The sequence below is a fragment of the Bos taurus genome, chromosome 1 (assembly GCF_002263795.3).
Source record: "Bos taurus isolate L1 Dominette 01449 registration number 42190680 breed Hereford chromosome 1, ARS-UCD2.0, whole genome shotgun sequence".
Taxonomy (NCBI): domain Eukaryota; kingdom Metazoa; phylum Chordata; class Mammalia; order Artiodactyla; family Bovidae; genus Bos; species Bos taurus.
In genome coordinates, this window is record NC_037328.1 from 151,779,643 (window position 1) to 151,805,066 (window position 25,424).

A 25,424-nucleotide genomic window follows, 5' to 3' on the forward strand; every position below is an offset into this window, starting at 1 on the left:
ACCTGTTGATGGCCATTTAGGTTGCTTCCATGTCCTGGATATTGTAAATAGTGCTGGAATGGACTCTGGGGTCATGTATCCTCTTAAATTATAGTTTTCTCCAGATATATGTCTCAGAGTGAAATTGCTGGATTATATGATAGCTCTATTTTCAGTTTTTTAGGGAACCTCCATATGGTTCACCATAGTTGGCCTCACATTTTTTAAAATTTAAATTAATTAATTTTAATTGGAGGACAATTATTTAGACTATTGTGATGATTTTCGCCATACATCAGCATGAATCATTCATAGGTATACATGTGTCCCCCTCATCCTGAACCTTCCTCCCACTTCCCTCCTTACCCCTTCCCTCCAGGCCTCATATTCTTGATAACCCATGTCACTTTTAGATTTAGGGATCTTATGTACTCTTAGGGGAAAATAAAACTTTATTGAATGAGTAGAGTTTGCTCTAGAACTTCCCAGGGAGCAGTAAAGGCTACTGTAAAACTTTTCGACAACCTAGAATTAGTTGATTGGATTACTTTAAAAATATTTGAACACAAGAGTATTGTTAAGGAGAATTATAGAGAAAAAGTATAAAAGTGCCTTTAGTACTACCCCCTTAACATAGTCACTTTAAAAATATACAAAGTATACTCACTGACTTGGTAATTATCCTGCACTGGTGGTCTAATGAGTCTGCCTTGGGCTACAGTGAAGTAAAAATGAACAGAACAAGTGTCCATGTCAAACTTGTCTTTATTTTAGAACTTGTCTCTTGCTAACATTGCAATTCCCAAGAACAGTTCTGTCATATAGAGTACTCATGTTTTTCCAGAATGTTTTGTTTTGTCCGCAGCCAAAATCAAGTACAAACAGAGTAAAGCAAGCTAAAATATAAAACAGATGACCACAGCACACAATAGTGCTTTATAAAATTAGCCTTATCTCACTTTTTTCTTTCTTACAAATGTCATTGTTTTGTAAATGTCCTGGAAAGGGCAAACATTGTCTATGATGGTAGCAGCTGGGCAGATGGGGTCTTACAGATCAATCAGTGTTAAATGCAGCTCTAGGGACATACCAGAAATGAAGACATGGGCACAAACTTTCATTTCTCAAAAACAGAAGGCATTCCTGGGAAATTCTAATCCAAAATCCTTTTTACTCCAGTCCAATGTGAGATACAGATACGATAAAAAATGATGACAAAAATATCCTGTAGGCAGGTGCATCATTACAATTGATGCCTCATACAGAGTTGTCAAAGAAAGGATTCAGTTAACTCTTCAAAGTCAGTTATCCCAGTTCTCAGGAGAAATGAAATCATTCCTAGTTTCTTGGGTCTGCTCATTGATGTCTTCACTCAGAGAAGTCTTTCCCTCAGATTCGGAACAGAACAAATCTAACATGTTATTAGTTGTGAAAAATTCCTGCCACTTATGACTCCACTTCTAATAGATGATTTATACTTCTTAGTTAGAACCGTGTGGAATTTCTCATGCCAATGGAGCTATATTCTTTTCTGCTATGATCATCTTGTGTCTTCACCATCTGCAAAACAAAAATATGTTGCTCTTAATGTCACTGGATTTATTTAAAATATTCCCTTTAGAGTCTATTCCTTTTCATGCCACATAAGAAAAAAAATGGCATACTTTTGCCATTTTCAATAGTCATGATAAAATAGTGGTGTGATCATAGGTATAAAAGAACAACATGTAAATGGAAGTATAGATATACTTCTTCCTGGGAAAATACTGGTACATTGATGATCTGAAATTTGATGCTTAGCATATTTAGTGACTGGTAAAAGAAAAGTGCAGAGATAGAAGGGTTCTGCCCAGAATCCCTCTAATCTTTTTTTTTAGCATTAATTTCTTTTTTTTTTTTTTGGCGGTAATCTCCCCTCCTATCCCTCTTCCCCACTCTTCCCTGATCACCTCCTTGTGAGCTTAGGCTTCCAGCATCAGCTCATACTGGTCTTTGGAATGCTGGTGTCCAGCTACTGGCTTTAACCTCATAGAGCCAGAGTACTTGGGAGTTCAAGGCAACTCTTGACCAATCAACAGTCTATGAAGGAGTAAGAAAGCCTCTAGTCAAGAAAACTCTGAAGCACAATTCACAGGAATAGCTTGGAAAACTGTAAAACATTGATGAAAGAAATTGAAGATGATACAAATAGGTGGAAAGATTTATTATGCTTATAAATTGGAAGAATTAATATTGTTAAAATGACTATATTACATAAGGCAATCTACAGATTCAACTCAATCTCTTATCAAAATATCAGTGGCACTTTTCATAGAACTAGAACAAATTAACTCTAAAATCTGTATGGAAACCCAAAAGATCCTGAATAGCCAAATCAGCCTTGAGGAAAATAGAGTGAAGCCATAGGCATCATGCTCCCTGATTCCAAACTATACTACAAAAAATCCAGTCATCAGAATAGTATGGTACTAGTAGAAAACAGACACATAGATCAATGGAACAGAATTGAGAGCCCAGTGATAAACCTATGTTTATATGGTCAATTGAACTACAAAGAGGGAGACAAGTATACACAATGGAGAAAAGGCAGCCTCTTCAATACATTATTTTGGGAAAACTGTATAGCTATATAAAAAAGAATCAAACTGGACTGCTTTCTCACACCATAAAAGTAAACTCAAATGGATTAAAAACTTAACTCTGAAATCCTACAACTCCTAGAAGAAAACATAGGCAGCATGCTTTCCTAAAGGACTGACTCTTTATCAAGACAAACAAAAGCAAAAATAAACAAATGAAAGTTCATGAAACTAAAAAAAAACTTTTGCAGTTAAGGAAACTATCAACAAAACAAAACAGAAAAAGGCACCCTACTGAATGGGAGAAGATATTTGCAAAGGATATGTCCAATAAGGAATTAATATGCAAAATATACAAAGAATATGTATATATATACACACATATATATAAATGTGTATTGTGTATATATAAATAAATAATGAAATTATATATATATATATATATAATCTATGTCTATATAATGAAATACTACTCAGCCATAAAAATGAAATCTTGTCCTTTGTGACAACATGGATGGATCTAGAGAGTTTTATGCTAAGTAAAATGAGTCAGACAGAGAAAGATGAATACCACGTGATCTTGCTTATATGTGGAATCTAAAATTCAAAATAAGCAAACAAAACAAAATAAAAATAGACTCATAGATACAGAGAACGAATAGGTGGAAGCTGGAAAGGATTCAGGGGATTAAGAGGTACAAATTTCCAGTTACATAATAAATAAGCACATTGGATATGTACTTTCTTTGATAAAATAATATTTCTTATGATTTACATAGTTTTTCTGTTTTACATAGTTTTTCTTCAGAATTCTGAAGCTGCAACTTAGCTCATTCATTTTTAAGGACATATCCCCATGTAGTCTAATTGGCAGAACTAGGCTTTACTGTAAAACCAATCAACTAGTCCTTACTGTAAAAGAATTTCCACCTTAAAAAGAGTCTGATTTCTTCTTCCATTTGAAATAAGTATATTGCTAAGGATCTCTGTTATGACATCCTGAGATTTCATTCTGAAATCCTTGAGTGATTAAGGCTCTTGCTATGATTCTTTCAGTGTGGTGAAACCATGCTTGCTCTCCTTCGGTGTTTCTCTTGTAATGCTCTTTGCTTTGTTCTCAGAATTTTCACTCAGGAAAGCTGTATCCTTTGACAAGGGAAATGGAACAGGCCAGTTTACTAAATGAAATGTATCATAACTCCAATTATGCTCACTCTGTCACATATGTGGATTCAGAATATCCAAACATGAGTTCCAATACCCAAGCTCTAGCAACACACGTCCTCTGTAACAGAAACATGTACAGGATGGGAAAGATCTGAATCCTTACCTGGTATAAAGAAGGCCTACAGATCCAATATTTATGTATTTGTTTATTTTTTCTGTTAGTTCCTTTTTTTTTTTTTTTTGAAGATTTTAATATAAATTTATTTATTTTAATTGGAGGCTAATTACTTTACAATATTGTATTGGTTTTGCCATACATGAACATGAATCTGCCACAGGTGTACACATGTTCCCCCTCCTGAACCCCCCTCCCACGTCCCTCCCCATACCATCCCTCTGGGTCATCCCAGTGCACCAGCCCCAAGCATCCTGTATCATGCATCGAACCTGGACTGGTGATTCATTTCATATATGATATTATACATGTTTCAATGCCATTCTCCCAAATCATTCCACCCTCTCCCTCTCCCAGAAATCCCTTGCATTCCTATACACTAATAATGAGAAAATAGAAAGAGAAATTAAGGAAACTATTCCATTCACGATTGCAACAAAAAGAATAAAATACTTAAAAATATATCTACCTAAAGAAACAAAAGACCTATATATAGAAAACTATAAAACACTGGTGAAAGAAATCAAAGAGGACACTAATAGATGGAGAAATATACCATGTTCATGGATTGAAAGAATCAATATAGTAAAAATGAGTATACTACCCAAAGCAATCTATAGATTCAATACAATCCCTATCAAACTACCAATGGTATTTTTCACAGAGATAAAACAAATAACTTCACAATTTGTATGGAAATACAAAAAACCTCAAATAGCCAAAGCAATCTTGAGAAAGAAGAATGGAACTGAAGGAATCAACCTGCCTGACTTCAGGCTCTACTACAAACCCATAGTACAAGACAGTATGGTATTGGCACAAAGACAGAAATATAGATCAATGGAACAAAATAGAAAGCCCAGAGATAAATCCATGCACCTATCGACACCTTATCTTTGACAAAGGAGGCAAGAATATACAATGGAGAAAAGACAATCTCTGTAACAAGTGGTGCTGGGAAAATTGGTCCACCACTTGTAAAAGAATGAAACTAGAACACTTTCTAACACCTTACACAAAAATAAACTCAAAATGGATTAAAGATCTAAAAGTAAGACCAGAAACTATAAAACTCCTAGAGGAGAACATAGGCAAAACACTCTCTGACATAAATCACAGCAGGATCCTCTATGACCCACCTCCCAGAATATTGGAAATAAAAGCAAAAATAAACAAATGGGACCTAATTAAAAATAAAAGCTTATGCACAACAAAGGAAACTCTAAGCAAGGTGAAAAGACAGCCTTCAGAATGGGAGAAAATAATAGCAAATGAAGCAACTGACAAACAACTAATCTCAAAAATATACAAGCAACTCCTGCAGCTCAATCCCAGAAAAATAAACGACCCAATAAAAAAATGGGCCAAAGAACTAAATAGACATTTCTCCAAAGAAGACATACAGATGGCTAACAAACACATGAAAAAATGCTCAACATCACTCATTATCAGAGAAATGAAAATCAAAACCACAATGAGGTACCATTTCACAGCAGTCAGAATGGCTGCTATCTAAACGTCTACAAGCAATAAATGCTGGAGAGGGTGTGCAGAAAAGGGAAACCTCTTACACCGTTGGTGGGAATGCAAACTAGTACAGCCACTATGGAGAACAGTGTGGAGATTCCTTAAAAAACTGGAAATAGAACTGCCTTATGACCCAGAAATCCCACTGCTGGGCATACACACCAAGGAAACCAGAATTGAAAGAGACATGTGTACCCCAATGTTCATCGCAGCACTATTTACAATAGCCAGGACATGGAAGCAACCTAGATGTCCATCAGCAGACGAATGGATAAGAAAGCTGTGGTACATATACACAATGGAGTATTACGGAGCCATTAAAAATAATACATTTGAATCAGTTCTAATGAGGTGGATGAAACTGGAGCCTATTATACAGAGTGAAGTAAGCCAAAAAGAAAAACACCAATAGAGTATACTAACGCATATATATGGAATTTAGAAAGGTGGTAACAATAACCCTGTATGTGAGACAGCAAAAGAGACACAGATGTATAGAACAGATCCAATATTTAAGTGGCACTTTGTTTGACAACACGCCCCCCAGCCTGTGCTTCCCTAAGAAGACTTTACACCTGGGCAAATTGTCATACAGAGATTTAGAATGACTGAGAAACATGCCATTTTTGTATGTGTGTGTGTGTGACATGGGGGCACTTGTAAAAGGGGACACAGGAAAGAAGATCTCCATGATTCTTCATATGTAACCATTCTCAGGTAGATAGAGTCCTTTAGTACTATTTCTTAAAAATCCATGCATTTGAAAGTCTTTGTATGTCCCACAGTGTCCCTAAAGTATAAAATACAGTGGCCTTGCCCAAGTGCCTCCATAATACAAAAAAGAAAGTTGAGGACCAGGGCAATCAGGTGACTTTTCATGATCACGAAGCTAGTTACCGACAGAACCAAAACTAGCATCTGGATCTCCTTATTCTCAGTTTAGCCTTCTTTCCACTATGGCTGCCATCATCATCATTATCATTATCATCATCTTAAACAATACCCAACATTTATTAAACTTTTACTCTTTGCAAACTGCTGTTTGAAGCACTTTACGTTCATTTATTGCACACATTAACCTATGATGTAGGGTACTGTTACCCCAGGTGGAGAACAGACTCTTAGAAAGGCAAAACAATGTGCCCAAGATCAAATGACCAGTAATGGCAGAAATAAGATTCAAATTCGTGTCTGTCCTCTGGATTCATTCTTTCAACTACTGTTTCCCAAAGTGGTTTCTATAAAACATAAGTCTGAAAAGATGCTCCCTGAAACAAAATCAAAGTAGTCAAAGTGGCTTGACTATTAGCCCTTCTCTCAGAATTACATTGAAAATGAGCTCATTAAAGTCAATGAGAAATCATGCAAAAAAAAAAAAAAAACCTACTTATTAGTATTTTACAGAAACAGGATTTTCCCCAAATACTTGTAATATCTAGTGACAGGACCTCCATTAAGAAGACTAACTCAGGCTCAAGATCTATACATTAGGTTGGTGGTTGGCAAACTCTAGCCTGCATCAAAGTCATCTGGAAGGCCCTGACCCAAGCTTCTGACTTAGTAGGTCTTTGGTAGACTCCAAGAATCTGCATTTCTGATGAATTCCTAGATGATGCTGATGTTCTTGGTCCAGGGACCACACTTTGAGAGACAAAGCCCTGAATGATGGAAAAATAAAGGCTAAGAAAGAGTCCCTGGGTTGGCATAATGGAAAAATGAATACAGATACACTTTTCAAAACGTACATCAAAACCTTGCAAATGTACATTATGATGAGCAAATAGAAAGCGTGTACATTAAGTAGGTGGCTAAAATGAAAACATCAGAAAAAATGGGCAGGTAAAAAGAAAAGCCCATTCTCTTTGGGAAAACAAAAGTGAGCAAAGCAGTGTAAATGCTGACTGTTCTTCACAATGGATTTTTATTTTTAATTTTCAAACATATTACCAGGCAGGTAATTCACAGGACAAGCCTAGTTGATTATGTACCAGGCACAGTGTGTAGTCTGAGCTTCAAAGGTATCATTTCCAACCTTTCAGCAACCCAGAGGTAGGTTTTATTATCTCCTTTTCAAGCTTTAAGGTGTACTTTTGTTTTATAAACATAATTATAGAGTATGAATCACTGTGACAAAGCAGTAGGTGCTGTGGATGTTCTTTGGGAAGACGCTTCAGATGTCTGCATCTTCTACTTCCTTATCTATAAAAAGACACAGTACAACTCAGAGATTTCTAAAGCTTTTCTGACTTTCAAATTCTAATTTCTCATAAGCCTAAGAGGAAAGCCAAAGTGAGATTTTCTGAAGAGACTCAGACGGACTTGAAGGAACAGGGCTGACCAAGTCACCAAATCAATCAGTCAACTAGACTTCTCTGAGAGAAATGATTAAAGACAGCATCCACTTCTATAGTGATAGTTTCTCAGTTATGTCCAACTCTTTGCGACCCCATGGACTGTAGCCCACCAGGCCCTCTGTCTATGGGATTCTCCAGGCAAGAATACTGGAGTGGGTTGCCATGCCCTTCTCTGGGGGATCCTCCCCACCCAGGGATCAAGCCACCATCTCCTGCAGCTGCTACATTGCAAGGTGGATTCTTTACCACTGAGCCAATGGGGCAGCCCAAGCCTGGGAAAGAACCCCCTAAATCTGTGTTTCCCAAATGCATCTATGCATTGTAATTGGCCTGATATTTGCTGACCATTCAATTGCCAAGCCCACACTCATATCAATTAAATCACATTCTCTGGTATTTCAAGGTAGTTTATGGCTGAAAATGCCAAGGTTAGTAGAATCAGAAGGATTGCAATCAAGCAAGCATTATCAATAACTTTCTCATTTATTGTCATTTCTCATAATTTCTCCCCTTCAGAAGTTTTCTCCACTTTTCTATTTTATTATACATCACACATACAGAAGTGGAGGGCTTCCCTGGTAGCTCAGATGGTAAAGCTCTGCCTGTAATTCCTGTGCTTACATTGTTAATTATATTCCCTACTGTTGTGTTTAATCACTCAGTCATGTCCAACTCTTTATGACCCCATGGACTGTAGTCTGCCAGGCTAATCTGTCCATGGGATTTCCCAGGCAAGAATACTGGAGTGGGTTAGCAATCCCTTCTCCAGGGGATCTTCCCAACCCATGGATCAAACCCAGGTCTCCTGCATTGCAGACAGGTGCTTTACCATCTGAGCCACCAGGGAAGCTACTGCTTCCAGATTGTTTATTTCTCCTTTGTTTTCAGCAGTTTGATTTTAATATGTCTGAGTGGGGTTTTCTTTGAACTTTAAAAATCTGTAACATTGTGTCTTTTACCAAATTTGGGAAGTTTGGGCCATTTTCTTTCTTTTTTTTTTCCTGAATGGATCCCTTTCTACTCTCCTTCTAGAATACCAATGAAACATATGTTCATTTTTGAACATCTTCTTTGGTCCCTTTCTCTTTCTCTTCACCTTCTGGGACCCCTATAATGTGAATATTGGGGTGTTTGATGTTGTCCAAGAGGACTCTTAGGCTGTCTTCATTTCTTTTCACTCTAACCCTAATCTACATTCTGTTTTGCACTATGGATTTCCACCATTCTGTGTTCCAGGTCACTTTTCTGTTCTTCTGCCTCAGTTATTCTGCTATCGATTCCTTCTACTGTGTTGTTCATCTCTGTTTGTTTGTGCTTTAGTACTTCTAGGTCTTTGGTAAACATTTCTTGAATCTTCTCCATTCTTTTTCTGAGATCCTGGATCATCTTCACTATCATTATTCTGAATTCTTCTTCTGGGAGGTTGCATACCTCCATTTCATTTATTTTTCTGGGGGTTTATCATGTTCCTTCACCTGGCACATAACCCTATTTCTTTTCATTTTGGCTAGCTTTCTGTGATTGTGATTGTGGTGGTAGTTCTGGAGGCTGCTGCTGGGATTGTAGTTCTTATTTCTTCTGTCTGCCCTCTGGTGGATGAGGATAAGAGGCTGTGCAAGCTTCCTGATGGGAGGCACTGGCTGTGGGGAAAACTGTGTCTTGCTCTGTGGGCATGGCCAGTCCTCAGTAAAACTTTAATCGAATTGTCTGCTGATGGGTGGGGCGGCACTCCCTCCCTGTCAGTTGTTTGGCCTGAGGCGACCTGGACCTGGAGTCTGCAGTCTCTCAGTCAGTCAGTCAGTTCAGTCACTCAGTTTGTGTCCGACTCTTTGTGAACCCATGGACTGCAGCACGCCAGGCTTCCCTGTCCATCACCAACTCCCAGAGTTTACTCAGACTCATGTCCATTGAGTCAGTGATGTCATCCAACCATCTCATTCTCTGTTGTCCCCTTCTCCTCCTGCTTTCGATCTTTCCCAGCATCAGGGTCTTTTCAAACGAGTTAGTTCTTCGTATCAGGTAGCCAAAGTATTGGAGTTTCAGCTTTATCATCAGTCCTTCCAATGAATATTCAGGACTAATTTCCTTTAGGGTGGATGGGTTGGATCTCCTTGCAGTCCAAGGGACTCTCAAGAGCCCCAACACAATGTTTCAAAAGCATCAATTCTTCGGCACTCAACTTTTATGGTCCAACTCTCGCATCGAAACATCAGTTCAGTTCAGTTCAGTCGCTCAGTCATGTCCAACTCTTTGTGACCCCATGAATTTCAGCACACCAGGCCTCCCTGTCCATCACCAACTCCCGGAGTTCACTCAATTTCATGTCCGTCAAGTTGATGATGCCATCCAGCCATCTCATCCTCTGTCGTCCCCTTCTCCTCCTGCCCCCAATCCCTCCCAACATCAGAGTCTTTTCCAATGAGTCAACTCTTTGCATGAGGTGGTCAAAGTATTGGGGTTTCAGCTTTAGCATCAGGCCTTCCAAAGAACACCCAGGACTGATCTCCTTTAGAATGGACTGGTTGGATCTCCTTGCAGTCCAAGGGACTCTCAAGAGTCCTCTCCAACATCACAGTTCAAAAGCATCAATTCTTTGGTGCTCAGCTTTCTTCACAGTCCAACTCTCACACCCATACATGACCACTGGAAAAACCATAGCCTTGACTAGATGGACCTTTTTTGGCAAAGTAGACCATTCAAGTATGACTTAAATTAAATCTCTTATGATTATACAATGCAAGTGAAAAATAGATTCAAGGAATTAGATCTGATAGATAGAGTGCCTGAAGCACTAAAATAGATGGGGGTTTGTGACATTGTACAGGAGGCAGTGATCAAGACCATCCCCAAGAAAAAGAAATGCAAAAAGCCAAAACGGTTGTCTGAGGAGGCCTTACAAATGGCTGAGAAAAGAAGAGAAGCTATAGGCAAAGGAGAAAAGGAAAGATATAACAACTTGAATGCAGAGTTCCAAAGAATAGCAAGGAGATATAAGAAAGCCTTCCTCAGTGATCAATGAAAAGAAATAGAGAAAAACAATAGAAGCGGAAAGACTAGAGATCTCTTAAAAAAAAATTGATAGATACTAAGGGAATATTTCAGGCAAAGATGTGCTCAATAGAGGACAGAAATGGTATGGACCTAACAGAAGCAGAAGAAATTAAGAAGACATGGCAAAAATACACAGAAGAACTGTACAAAAAAGATCTTCATGACCCAGATAACCACAGTGGTGTGATCGCTCACCTAGAGCCAGACATCCTGGAATGTAAAGTCAAGTGGGCCTTAGGAAGCATCACTACAAACAAAGCTAGTGGAGGTGATAGAATTCCAGTTGAGCTATTTCAAATCCTAAAAGATGATGCTGTGAAAGTGCTGCACTCAATACACCAGCAAATTTGGAAAACTCAGCAGTGGCCACAGGACTGAAAAAGTCATTTTTCATTCCAGTCCCAAAGAAAAGCAATGCCAAAGAATGTTCAAACTACCGCACAATTACACTCATCTCACATCCTAGCAAAGCAATGCTTAAAATTCTCCAAGCCAGGTTTCAACAGTACGTGAAATGAACTTCCATTCCAGATGTTCAAGCTGAATTTAGAAAAGACATAGGAACCAGAGGTCAAATTGCCAACATCCACTGGATCATTGAAAAAGCAAGAGAGTTCCAGAAAAACATCTGCTGCTGCTATTGTGGATCACAATAAAATGTAGAAAATTCTTAAATAGATGGGAATACCAGATCACCTTACCTGCCCCTGAGAAATCTGTATGCAGGTCAGGAAGCAACAGTTAGAACTGAACATGGAACAATGACCTGGTTCCAAATTGGGAAAGGAATACATCATAGCTGTATACCGTCACCCTGCTTATTTAACTTATAATGCAGAGAACATGATGCAAAACACCCATACTGGATGAATCACAGGCTGAAATTAAGATTTCCAGGAGCAATATCAATAACCTCAGATATGCAGATGACACCACCCTTATGGCAGAAAGTGAAGAAGAGCTAAAGAGCCTCTTGATAAAAGTAAAAGAGGAGAGTGAAAAAGCTGGCATAAAACTCAGCATTTAAAAAACTAAGATCACAGCATCCAGTCCCATCACTTCATGGCAAATAGATGGGGAAACAATGGAATCAGTGAGAACTTTATTTTGGGGGGCTCCAAACTCACTGCTGATGGTGACTGCAGCCATAAAATTAAAAGATGCTTGCTCTTTGGAGAAAAGCTATGACCAACCTAGACAGCATATTAAAAAGCAGAGACATTACTTTGCTGACAAAGGTCCATCTAGTCAAAGCTATGGTTTTTCCAGTAGTTATGTATGGATGTGAGAGTTGGACCATAAAGAAGGCTGAGCACCAAAAATTGATGCTTTTGAACTGTAGTGTTAGAGAAGACTCTCGGGAGTCCCTTGGACTTCAAGGAGATCAAACCAGTTCATCCTAAAGAAAATCAGTCTGACTATTCATTGGAAGGATCGATGCTGAAGCTGAAACTCCAATACTTTGGCCACCTGATGCGAAGAACTGACTCATTGGAAAAGACCCTGATGTTGGGAAGTACTCCAAGCAGGAGGATAAGGGGGCAACAGAGGATGAGATGGTTGGATGGCATCACCAACTCAATAGACATGAGTTTGAATGAACTCTGGGAGTTGCTGATGGACAGGGAGGCCTGGCATGCTGCAGTTCACGGGGTCACAAGGAGTCGGACATGACTGAGTGACTGAACTGACTGAACTGATACTTATGTATATAGTATTTGGGACTTTCTGGTGGCTCAGATGGTAAAGAATCTGCCTGTAATGTGGGAGACCTAGGTTTGATCCCTGGGTTGGGAAGATCCCTTGGAGAAGGGCATGGAAACCCACTCCAATATTCTTGCCTGGAGAATCCCCATGGACAGAGGAGACTAGCAGGCTTCAGTCCATAGGGTCACAACGATTCGGACACAACTGCGTGACTAAGCACAGCACAGCACATAGAGTATATTATGTACATAATGTACACATATACAGTGCTTTATTATATAACTGTATAAATGTATATCATATCACTGTTGGGCATCTCTGTCACCACTTTGAGGCCGTTACAAATAATTCTGCTCTGAACATTCTCATACCTGGCCTTTAGTAAACATATATTTTTCTGTTGGGTATAGACATTGCAGTAAAATTGTTGGGTCATAGGATATGCATATTTTCACCTTTAGTAGATATTCAGGAATATTTATTTTAAAATAATTTCTCCCATGATTTTGGTACACAGCAGAGATTGTGAACAGTTGCTCTGAAACCAGTCATGGCTGCCTCTTCTCTGTCTCTATTTTCTCTTTAGCTGTGCATTCATAGCCACTTCCCCATGCACCCTAAGAAGCACACAGATATCTCAGAACCATAGCAGCTGTGTCCTGTCTGGTCTCTGCTGCACTGGGGCTCAGCCAGAAGCCTACATTTCAAGCCAGGAACGCGCTGGTCACCAAGGGATAAAGCAGACCCCCCAGCCTTCACATTCTGGAAGCCTGACATCCACTTCCTCTCCTCTCCCCCATCTCCCGAAGAATGCAGAGCTTCTCCTGCTCCCCCAGGACCTGTGGTCCTCCCCCCTGCCCCTCTTATATTTCTATACCTTGACTCACCCCAGGCATTTGTATCTAGTTCTGGTTTTGTCAACACCAGTGGCCCCCTTTTTTCACCCTTCTAGAGTTTTATCTCCTTTGTCCCCTTGTTTTGGGGACCCCACATAGTCTATTATGCCATATCTATTCATCCAGATGAGTTCTAATTGCTCATCTTCTACCAGGGAAAATCCAGACAAAGGTATTTCAGGCTTGTCAACTCTTCGGCACTCAAGGTTACCTTTTTCATCTTGTCTGTCATTTGCTGGAGATGTAATTTCTTCTGAATGTGCCTCTTTCTTGTCTTGCATCATCAGTTCCCCAGATGAAAAGAGCATGTATAACCTCTGGATCAAATTAGTGTTGATACCAGAACTGTTACTATGACTGTTCCCTATTTCAAAGAAATGCTGCTGCTGGGAATCGGGGTCACCCGAAAGCTCACTGTTCTCCATCTCAATTTCATATACCTCAGGAAGAAGGCTAAGGTAACAGAAAAGTGATGAAACATAGGTTAACCAAGTCCCTTTCAGGATTCAGTGTAGTTACAGGCAGCTAAGGTAACAGGAATCAATTTTATGCATGTTATTGGAATAGTCCAAAGGTAGTTTGTGTAAGATATCTGACTGGAGGGCCAACTCTTTCATATTCCAAAGGGAAATTAAACATTTGTGCCCATGTTTAATAATAGGGCTCCAAACCATATTATTTTCACTACTGAATTTTTACTGAGTACTTAGGGTTGGACTTTGCAAAATCAAACTTAAAAGAATTCTTTCCGCCAGGCTCCGTATGGGTACTGTTTCAAAACAGTATGTTTTTGTTGCCACTTTATGAGTTTTTCTTTTTCATCTTTTTTTCTTATTCTCTAAAACTATTACATCTAACCTTTGATATGTAAGTTTTCTGTTTTGACAGTACCCAGTATTTGAATGATATTATATAGTTACTAATAAGGTGTTAATAGCCCCTTTCTTTCATAAAAACTACAGAAATAGAAATATGGTTCTTTCTAATATGCATCATATTCTATGTGCTATTAACACCAGATCTGTGATGTTGTCACAAATCAGGAACATTTAAAACACACACACATGCACACACACACACATACCCCACAACCAAACTTGCATCCTGAAAACTAAAATGCCATTTATTTCAAATTATTTTCTTAAGAACTTTTTCTAGTGGTAATATGACCCAAACTGTGAATTTGTCAACTCACAATACAGTGTTTCCTATGCCATTATTCTCTGGAGTGGGAGAGGTGATGTTAACACATTTGGGTTTCATGTCTGCAGGGGGGTATTTGTTGATGCCACCTAGAGAGAGAGTGGACAGTTAGTCTAAATTTTACCCTTCCATATTCTATCACCCAAAGTCAGTTCATCTTTTCCTGGAGTTGGGGGTGTTTCCAAGAGCAAATTCATTTTATAAGAGACTCAGCAAAGTATGTACCTTCTGACTTTGCAATACCTCATTGGCAAAGTCAGCGAGATGTAGCAGTGATTCAGTCAAAAATTATGCTCTCTGTGTTACAGGCTTGTGGTATGATTCAAGGATAACTCTTAACCCCTTCTCTCATTTGTTTCTCTCCTTCTGAAAGGAGGACTTTCTGGAAGACAGCATTAACTATTGAAATTATCTGCCTTATTTATCTTGAGGTTGGAAGAAGGCTTTTTTTTTTTTTTTTTGCAAATGACAAGCTTGCCACTAAATATAAATCCTAAGTGCCAAGATTTCTGAGGGTTCTGGGGCTGTGGGCTTTATGAACACCAGAAAAATCTGTATCCCTGTGATTTCCCACTAAACTTGTAGCAGCTACGAGTGTGGCTCTGCTGCACTCCTAATTCACGGCACTGGCCAGGACTGGCTTGATGCTACAGCTCTTAGGTTTGCTCCTATAACCATGTCTGGAATTATGGCACATGGACAGAGACTGGGACACCTCTCTCAAATGCCTACTATGCAAAGAGACCCGCAAACCGCTTGCCTGGCTGTGCCTGAGCCAGCTGTCTGAGACAGAGGCTCTACAAGAGATTCATGCCCCTGGCTCTTAATAATTCAAGCCAGAACCAAAGTTGGCTTACAGTGACAAGGTAAAACAGAAGTCCTTGGAGTAGGTGGAGGGTGGTGGGAGTGGAGTACTACTTATTAAAGTGATGTCACTGTAATACTTTCATTAAGGCTTTAGTAATTAAAGTATAGCTTAATGGACAAGAGCACAACTTTGGGGTCAGAATGCATAGGATTGAGTCTAGAATTTGCTATTAACTGTGAGCGTTTGAGCAACTGATTTAATGTCTCTGAACCTCAGTTTTCTCACTTGTAAAATGGGGATATTACTACTCTCCTTTGAGGGCCGTCCTGAGGATTAAATGATCCAATCCTTTAAAAGACTTGACACATAATCAGCCCTCACAGGTTAGAGTTAAAAGACACTTATTAGTTTCTTGACAGTGAGACAGCAGAGCTCAAGGTCACTAGGACCTGGGGTTTCCTCTGTGGTTTTCTCATCGCCTCCTACTCACACCTAAGACGCCACCACTCTTGACGAAAATGAGAATCATGTTACTGGTGGATTGTACACAGAGATATCTATTGCAAAAGCAACAGAAAATAAAACTTTAATGACTTACGTCTGATTGAATGAACAAATGGCTTGATAAATTTGATGATATAGTTCAAATCTGGCTTGTGGGTTCGGCCAAGCTGGACTAAGTGATGATCCAGTGGGTGGCTGGCTAATTCTTCTAATTCCTTGTCATTGTGTAGAGGACCAAAAGAAAACACAAATATGGAGTAGCCCTGACACTTGGCTCTCAGAGATACATTTCTTAAGACTTCCCTGTCTAAAGGGTTGGTTTCACCAGCGGATATAACAAAGATAACTTTGTTTCTCCTCAGGTTGGGAGTTCCTACAAAGACATTGTCAAGTGTCCACTGAAGGGCGTGGCCTATAAAAACATCTCCATTGAGCTGCTGAAGGGAGTCTTGGAGATGATGTTTCATTTGGTGTATATTGTTATAAGTGACCAAATCAAATTCTAGGTAGACGGGGCATTTTTCTGTGTTGGGCATATAGCCTGGAGGAGAGTAGGTCAGGACTGCTATTCTGTCTCCTAAGGTGGAGGTCAGTGGATCTGGGGCCAGATGAAAATAATCAAGCACTGAGGTTACAAAAGCTTTCACTTCCTTAAACTCATCACTTCCTATTCTTTTGGAAGCATCTATGAGAAAAGTCACATCCATGTAATATTCTTGAAGAGAGGCATCTCTACTTTCATAAGTAAGACCTGGTTCTTCTTTTCTGCCAAGGTTTTCATGTCCTGCAACAGAATAACCCAAGTCACTGTTTTTAGTAGGAGGATAAACTTGGAATTCCTAGCCAAGGATGGCAATACTTACTATGTGGTATTATCACACATCATCCCCATACCCATGGTAGATGTTACTAGTCAATATCAGTACTTGTTCTCAGATACATTCTCTAAGTTCATCTCTACACAATGTGTGGAGAGCCATTATCATTCAACAGATACTGTCACATGTGAAGCAACTTACCCCATCTCTGATCTTTGTCAAAGGATTGATTGATCAAGGTAAGAAACATACAGCTATTTTTACTACTTCAGTTGTAACTAAAACCACTTTTTAGTTGCAAAATTTGGAGTACATATTGTATTCATTATACACAATGACCCCAAGAGAAAAGTAAATATGTCAAAGTAAAGTAAAGTAAAATAAAGTCGCTCAGTCATGTCCGACTATTTGCGACCCCATGGACTGTAGCCTACCAGGCTCCTCTGTCCATGGGATTTTCCAGGCAACAGTATTGGAGTGGATTGCCATTTCCTTCTCCAGGGGATCGTCCCGGCCCAGGGATCGAACCCAGGTCTCCCACATTGTAGACAGACGTTTAACCATCTGACCCACCAGGGAAGTCAAATATGTCAAAGTCACATTTACTGATGACATCCTTATATACACGTTTAGAATATGTGCCGTAGTATGACTCAATGAGAGCAAGTATAAATGCTGACTTCAGAATCCAAATTCTGTGTAAGACACGACATACTCTAAGACCTTGGTAGTCAAAGTGCCAATCCACAAACAGTTCACTGGCCCGTGACAAGATAAGAAGCTTGCACCATGACGTAAGTAAGTCAACTACATCACTAAGCACACAGATATTTCACTGATTTTATTATTATTGTAGCAAGACTTTCTCAATGAAGGAAATAGTGCCTCAATTTACACTTTTTTTTTTTTTTAACTATTTATCATTTTTATCTTGTTGGAGGCCAACACTTCAAGTAGTTCTAAAGGGTCATGAAATCAAGTCCAAAATCATGGGGACAATGGCTGGTTGGTGAGGCCACAACAGGAAATGCCAGCTCAGAAATAAATATAAGAAGGATATGATCAATGTTCTCTTTTTTTTTTTTTTTTCTATGAAATAGATGTGTTTGTGAACCTAATCAAGCAAGAAGTAGATTCCTAACTGGCAAAAATGTATTACTGTCCAATTGTGCTTGGCCCATTATTAAGGCTTTGCACCTATTACTTAACTTGATCCTCATGACAACCTCACAAATTAATTGATTAACCTTTATGAATGCCACAGAAGTTTAATATTGAAATAGAATGCAGAAAAACAATATCATGAGTGATGTTATTAACAGGGCAAATATGATCCGATGACTTTCAAATGTGCAATGATTTCTGCATTCCTGGGGCCAACTCCATACTATCTTTTTTATCTATTTTAGGATTATTTCTGATAAATAAAATTTGTATGTGTTTAAAGGGCACAATGTTCATCAAAAACTCTACAAATAATAAATGATGGACAGGGTGTGAAGAAAAAGGAACCCTCCTAATTGTTGGTGAGAACAATTGGTATATAAATTGGTATAGCCATTATGGAGAACAGTATGGAAGTTCCTTAAAAACCTAAAAATAGAGTTACCATTTGATCCAGTAACCCTACTCTGGAACATATATCTGAAATAAACTATAATTTGAAAGGATACATGAACCTTAATATTCATAGCAGGACTATTTACAATAGCCAAGACTTGCAAGCAACCTAAGTGTCCATTGACAGATGAATGGATAAAGAAGATGTGGTATATTTACACAATAGAATATTACTTAGCCATAAGAAAGAATGAAGTAATGCCCTTTGGAGCAACATGGATGGATACTTCATTTAGAGATTATCACACAAAATGAAGTAATCCGAACACAGAAAGACAAACATCCTATGATACTGCTTATATGTGGAATCCAAAATATGATACATATGAATTTACTTACAAAACAGAAATAGACTCCCAGATACAGAAAAGGAACATGGTTACCAAAGAGAAAATGTGGGGAGGATAAATTAAGAGTTTGGGATGCATATATACATGCTGCTGCTGCTAAGTCGCTTCAGTCATGTCTGACTCTGTGCGACCCCATAGACGGCAGCCCACCAGGCTCCCCCGTCCCTGGGATTCTGCAGGCAAGAACACTGGAGTGGGTTTCCATTTCCTTCTCCAATGCATGAAAGTGAAAAGTCAAAGTGAAATCGCTCAGTCGTGTCCGACTCTTAGCGACCCCATGGACTACAGCCTACCAGGCTCCTCCGTCCATGGGATTTTCCAGGCAAGAGCACTGGAGTGGGGTGCCAGTGCCTTCTCCATCATATGTACATACTACTATGTATAATACAGTTAAGTGACAAGGGTCTATTGTATAACATATGGAACTATCCTCAGTAGTTTGTCATAACCTATCTAGAAAAGAATTTTCAAAAGAATATATATATACACACACATGAATATATGTATTATAACTGAATCACTTTGCTGTAAACCTGAAACCAACACAACATTGTGAATCAACTATATTTTAATAAAAACTTTAAAAATTGAATGGAAAAATTAACAATAAAGTATACAATGTTTTGATATAAGTATACACATATAATGATTGCCACAATTGATCTAATATTGTTGGATTTGATTTGCTAAAGTTTTGTTTCGAATTTTTGCATCCATGTTTACAAGGAATGTTGTAGTTTCCTTTTCATGTAATGTCTTTGTGTGGTTTTGGCTTCAAAGAATGAGTTCAGAAGCTTTCCTTCCTCTTCAATATTCTGGAAAAGTTTGTGTAGAATTGATACTATTTCTTCTTTAAATGTTTTGTTGAATGCATCAGTGAAGTCGTCTTGGCCTGGAGTTTTCCTTATGGAAAGTTTTGAACTACAAATTCAATTTTCATTAATAGGTTTAGGAATAAATATTTAGGTTATTTTTCCCTGAGTGAGCTTCGGTAATTCGTGTACTGCAAGTAATCTGTCTATTTCACCAAAACGTCTAATTAATAAGCAAAACCTACAGTCCATGGGGTCACAAAAGAGCAGGATTGAGTGGCTGAGCACATACAGGAGAGTGCATGCTAAGTCACTTCAGTTGTGTTCAACTCTTTGTGACCCTGTGGACTGTAGCCCCCCAGGCTCCTCTATCCATGGGGTTCACCAGGCAAGAATACTGGAGTGGGCTGCCATGCCCTCCTCCAGGGGATCTTCTTGACCCAGGGATGGAAGCTGTGTCTCCTATCTGCATTGGCTGGCAGGTTCTTTACCAGTAGCACCAAACTGCTGACAATGTTCCCTGACTATCCTTTTAATATCTGTAGAATATGTCTCTTCTCTCATTCCTGATGTTGGTCATTTGTATTTTCATTTTCACCAGTGAGTTTGCCTATAGGTTTACCCATTTAATTGCTCTTATAGGGAAAAAAAAAACACTTTGAGTTTATTTATTTTCTCCTTTCTATTTCATTGACTTCTGTTTGAATTTTATTACTCCTTATTTCTCCTTACCTTAGGTTTAACTTGTTCCTCTTTTTCTGGTTTCTCAAAATGAAATCTGAGGTCATCGATTTCAAATCTTTATTCTTTGCCAGTATAGGCATTTAATGCTATGCAAGATCTCCAAAGTACAGCTTTAGTGGAACCTCACAAATTCTGGTATATGGTGATTTCTATTTTCATTACTTTCAAAATACTTGCTAATTTCACCTTTGATTTCTTCTTTGAGCATGGGTTATTTAGAAGGGCTTTCTTGGTTTCCAAATACTTTGGGATTTTTTAAAGATTTTCCTGTTACTGATTTCAATTTAATTCTGCTTTGGTCAGAGACTATACTTGGAATGACTTGAATCCTTTAAAGTTTTGAGAATGTTTTTATGATACACAATGTGGTCTATCTTGGTAAATGTGTCACACGTACTTGAAAACAGTGTGTATTTCTGGAATTTTTTACAATTAAGTTTTATTGGAATATAGTTGCTTTATAATGTTGTGTTAGTTTCTGCTGCACAGCAAAGTGAACCAGCTATATATATACGTATATATCTCCTCTTTTTTTGGATTTCCTTTCCATTTAGGTCACCACAGAGCAGTGAGTAAAGCAACTATACTTCAACAAAAATTAATTTTTAAAAAATTCCAGAAAATTTTTATCCTTAAAAAAGAAAAGGATTTGCATTTGCTATTATTGCGTGCAGTGTTCTGTTAATATAAATTAGGTCAAATTAACTGATAGTGTTCTTCAAGCCTATGATATTCTTCCTGCTGATTTTCTGTCTATGTTTTGGCCACTTATTGAGAGAGGGTATTGAAACCTACTGAGGGTCTTCTCATTTTTTTTTAATCATTTTTGTCTTTGAGTTTTATTTTGAATAATTTATATTGCTACATATTCACGGTCACTAGTTTTCTCTTCTATCAAATCTAATTTCTTATTAATCCCATCCAGGGTATTGTTCATCCCAAACACTGTTGCTTTCATCTCTACAAATGTATTTAAATATTTTTTTACCTTTTCTATGTTTCTACTTAACTTTTTAACATATATAATTTAGTTATAATAACTTTTAACATATTTGCTAATTTTTAACATCTTTGTTAGTTCTGATTTGGTTTTGAGTGATTGTGCTTTTGATTGTATGTTTTTTCTGCCAGACATTATGAAATTTGCTTTTTTGGATATGGGATACTTTTACATTCCTATAAATGTTCATATACTTTGTTTGGGGAAGCAGTTAAGCTACTTGGAAACAGTTTGATCCTTTTGGGCATTGGTATTATGATTTGTTAAGTATGTCCAGAGTGGTACTTAATTTAAGGCTAATTATTCCCTACTACTGAAATAAGACCTTTCTGAAGTTTCTCCCTAGTGCTTTATAAATTACGAGTTTTCCCATCTCTCTAATGGTAAAAGGCACTATCCTTGACCCTGTGAGCAATGGAAAATTATCCTCTAATCCTTTCTAGATGGATGTTCCCCAGTTGGGTCATTTCCTCACATTTCTATCAGCACTCTGATGAAAAACAAAGAGGCATCCTCTGCAGAGCTCTGTGTTTCTCTGCACAGCTCATGCCTCTCTGGTATTCTGTCCTTTGAACTCTCATCCCTTGGTCTCCCCAGACTCTCAGCTTTGTCTGTTGATCTCAGGGAGTGCACTGGGCTCTACCTGAATTCCCTTTCCTGCACCATGGCCTGGAAACCCTTGGCAGTAAACTGGAGCAATTGTAGGGACCATCTCATTTGCTTCTCATCTTGCAGGGATCCCTGTCTTATTCCTGATGTCCAGTGTCCTGACAATTGTTGTTTCATTTCATATATATGTACATGAAATGAACTAAGAAACATATATATTTCTTTTGGTTATTTCAATTGGTAGGTAAATCCAGTTCCTGTTACTTCACCTTGGGCATTCTAACAGATGAGAACTGATCATCTTGTTTGAGATGTTCCTATGAAAACTATTATTGATGTCAGTTCAGTAGTTGCTCAGTCGTGTCTGACTCTTTGTGACCCCATGGACTGCAGCACATGGCTCCCCCGTTCATCACCAACTCCCAGAACTTGCTCAAATACATGTCCATTGAGTCGGTGATGCCATCCAACCATCTCATCCTCTGTTGTCCCTTCTCCTCCCGCCTTCAATCTTTCCCAGCATCAGGGTCTTTTCAAATGAGTCAGTTCTTCACTTCAGGTGGCCAAGTGTTGGAGTTTCAGCTTCAGCATCAGTCCTTCCAATGAATATTCAGGATTGATTTCCTTTAGGATGGACTGGTTGGATCTCCTTGCAGTCCAAGGGACTCTCAAGAGTCTTCCCCAACACCGCAGTTCAAAAGCATCAGTTCTTTGGTGCTCAGTTTTCTTTATAGTCCAACTCTCATATCCATACATGACTACTAGAAAAACCATAGCTTTGACTAGATGGACCTTTGTTGGCAAAGTAATATCTCTGGTTTTTAACATGCTGTCTAGGTTGGCCATAGCTTTTCTTCCAAAGAGCAAGTGTCTTTTCATTTCATGGCTGCAGTCATCATCTGCACTGAGTTTGGAACCCCCAAAAATAAAGTTTCTCACTGTTTCCATTGTTTCCCCATCTATTTGTCATGAAGTGATGGGACTAGATGCCACAATCTTAGTTTTTTGAATGTTGAATTTTAGGCCAACTTTTTCACTCTCATCTTTCACTTTCCTCAAGAGGCTCCTCAGTTCCTCTTTGCTTTCTACTATAAGGGTAGTTTCATCTGCATATCTGAAGTTATTCATAGTTTGGTCTCAGGTCAGACAACAGGGAGGGAACACAGCCCTGCCCATCAACAGAAAATTGGATTAAAGATTTACTAAGCATGGCCTGCCCATCAGAACAAGACCCACTTTCCCCCACAGTCAGTCTCTCCCATCAGAAAGTTTCCATAAGCCTCTTATCCTTATCCCTCAGAGAGCAGACAGAATGAAAACCACAATCACAGGAAACTAATCAAACTGATCACATGGACCACAGCCTTGTCTAACCCAATGAAATTATGAACCATGCCATGTAGGGCCACCCAAGATGGATGGGTCATGGTGGAGAGTTCTGACAAAACGTGGTCCACTGGAGAAGGCAAATGGCAAACCACTTCAGTATTCTTGCCTTGAGAACCCCATGAACAGTATGAAAATGCAAAAATTATGACACTGAAAGACGAACTCCCCAAGTATTGATGTGCCAGACTTTTATCAATACATTCATAGTCATAAATCGGGATTTTACATATTAGGAGTGTGTTTGATATGTATGGATCTCCAATCCTCCACCAGGAACTTAGCTACAAATTCTTCTTAGAATTTTTTATCAATATCAAATTCTTGATCAAATTACTAAATATAAAATTGGAAGTGCAGACCAAAGCATAGATATTATATTTGTCTATGCAATAGATACTATGTAATATACTTTAACCCTAAAATACCAACAAAACCTCTTCTAGAGCTCTTGGCAATAGTGTATCAGGATCTGTGAATATTAGTTAAATGGACATTTCTTTCCTTTTGAGTTTACAACCCTGGAGTTGGCTAATCATTACCTGCTCTATCACCAGAATCTCTGCTTTGACTTAAAAAAAGGGCCAACTGACATACTTAGTTAAAACATAAGAACAAATATTTCATGAATGTTCTGGTAGAAGAGGAAGAGGTAGAAATGAAAAATAAGAAACTACAACTGACATCACAGAGATACAAAACATCACGAGATACTACAATCAGCAGTTCCATGTCATCAGATCAGATCAGATCAGTCGCTCAGTCGTGTCCGACTCTGTGCGACCCCATAAATCGCAGCACGCCAGGCCTCCCTGTCCATCACCAACTCCTGGAGTTCACTGAGACTCACGTCCATCGAGTCAGTGATGCCATCCAGCCATCTCATCCTCTGTCGTCCCCTTCTCCTCCTGCCCCCAATCCCTCCCAGCATCAGAGTCTTTTCCAATGAGTCAACTCTTCACATGCGGTGGCCAAAGTACTAGAGTTATGCACACTACTATTTATTAAACAGGTAACTAATAAGGATCTACTGTATAGCACGAGGAACTCTACTCAACACTCTATAATGACCGATATGGGAAAAGTATCTGAAAAGAGCGGATATATGTGTGTGCATGATGCGTGCATGCTGCGTTGCTTCAGTTGTGTCTGACTCTTTGGACCCCGTAGACTGTAGCTGGCCAGGATCCTCTGTCCATGGGATTCTCACAGCAAGAATACTGGAGTGGATTGCCATTTCCTTCTCCAGGGGATGTTCCTGACTCAGGAATCAAGACCATGTCTCTTATGTCTCCTGTTCTTTACCACTAGCACCATGTGGGAAGCCAGATATATGTGTATGTATAACAAATTCACTTTGCTGTACAGCAGAAGGTAACACACATTGTAAATTAATTATACTCCAATGATTTAAAAAAAAAAAAATCAGTTACATGTCCACAAAATAGACAACCTAGAAAAAATGGCTAAGTTTCTAGAACCATGCAATTTTTCAATACTGAATCAGGAAGAAATACACAGTCTGAATGGAGTGGTCACTAGCAGTAAAACTGAATTAGTAATAAAAAAAAAACTCCCAGCAAACAAAAGCCCAGGACTGATCAGCCTCATGGGGGAATACTATCAAACATACAAAGAAGTACTAATACCGATCCTTCTCAAACTATTCCAAAAAATTGAAGAGAAGGGTACACTCATTCCACAAGACCACCATTACCCTCACACCAAAACCAGACAAAGATACAACAAAAAAGAAACTTATAGGCCAATATCCCTGATGAATATAGATGCAAAACCCTCAATAAAATATTAGCCAACCTAATTTAATAATACACAAAAAGGATCATACACTATGACCAAGTGGGATTTATTCTAGGGATGCAAGAAGGGCTCAATATCCACAAATCAATCAGTATGATACACCACATTAACAAAAGGAATGATAAAAACCACATGATCACCTCAGCAGATGCAGGCAGAAAAAGCATTTGACAAAATTCAACATATACCCATGATAAAAACTTCACAGCACAGGTTACTATCTCAATATTTTGTAATAACCTATATGGGAAAACAATCCTAAAAAGAACACACACACACATATAACTGAATGAGTTTGATGAACACCTGAAACT

The 25,424-nt window shown here is 38.6% G+C and overlaps 1 protein-coding gene across 1 annotated transcript in view; it reads right to left on the minus strand.

The window, feature by feature from the left end:
• Positions 1–726: 726 nt before the first annotated feature.
• COL6A5 (collagen type VI alpha 5 chain) overlaps positions 727–25,424 on the minus strand; it is a 159,361-nt gene continuing 134,663 nt past the window's right edge. The window contains exons 38-41 of the mRNA XM_024997170.2: positions 16,045–16,734; positions 14,631–14,727; positions 13,647–13,888; positions 727–1,539 (exon numbers count right to left, since the gene is read on the minus strand). Of these exons, the coding sequence (XP_024852938.1) occupies positions 1,520–1,539; positions 13,647–13,888; positions 14,631–14,727; positions 16,045–16,734 (1,049 nt within the window). The 3' untranslated portion in view covers positions 727–1,519. The remainder of the gene's footprint in view (positions 1,540–13,646; positions 13,889–14,630; positions 14,728–16,044; positions 16,735–25,424) is intronic.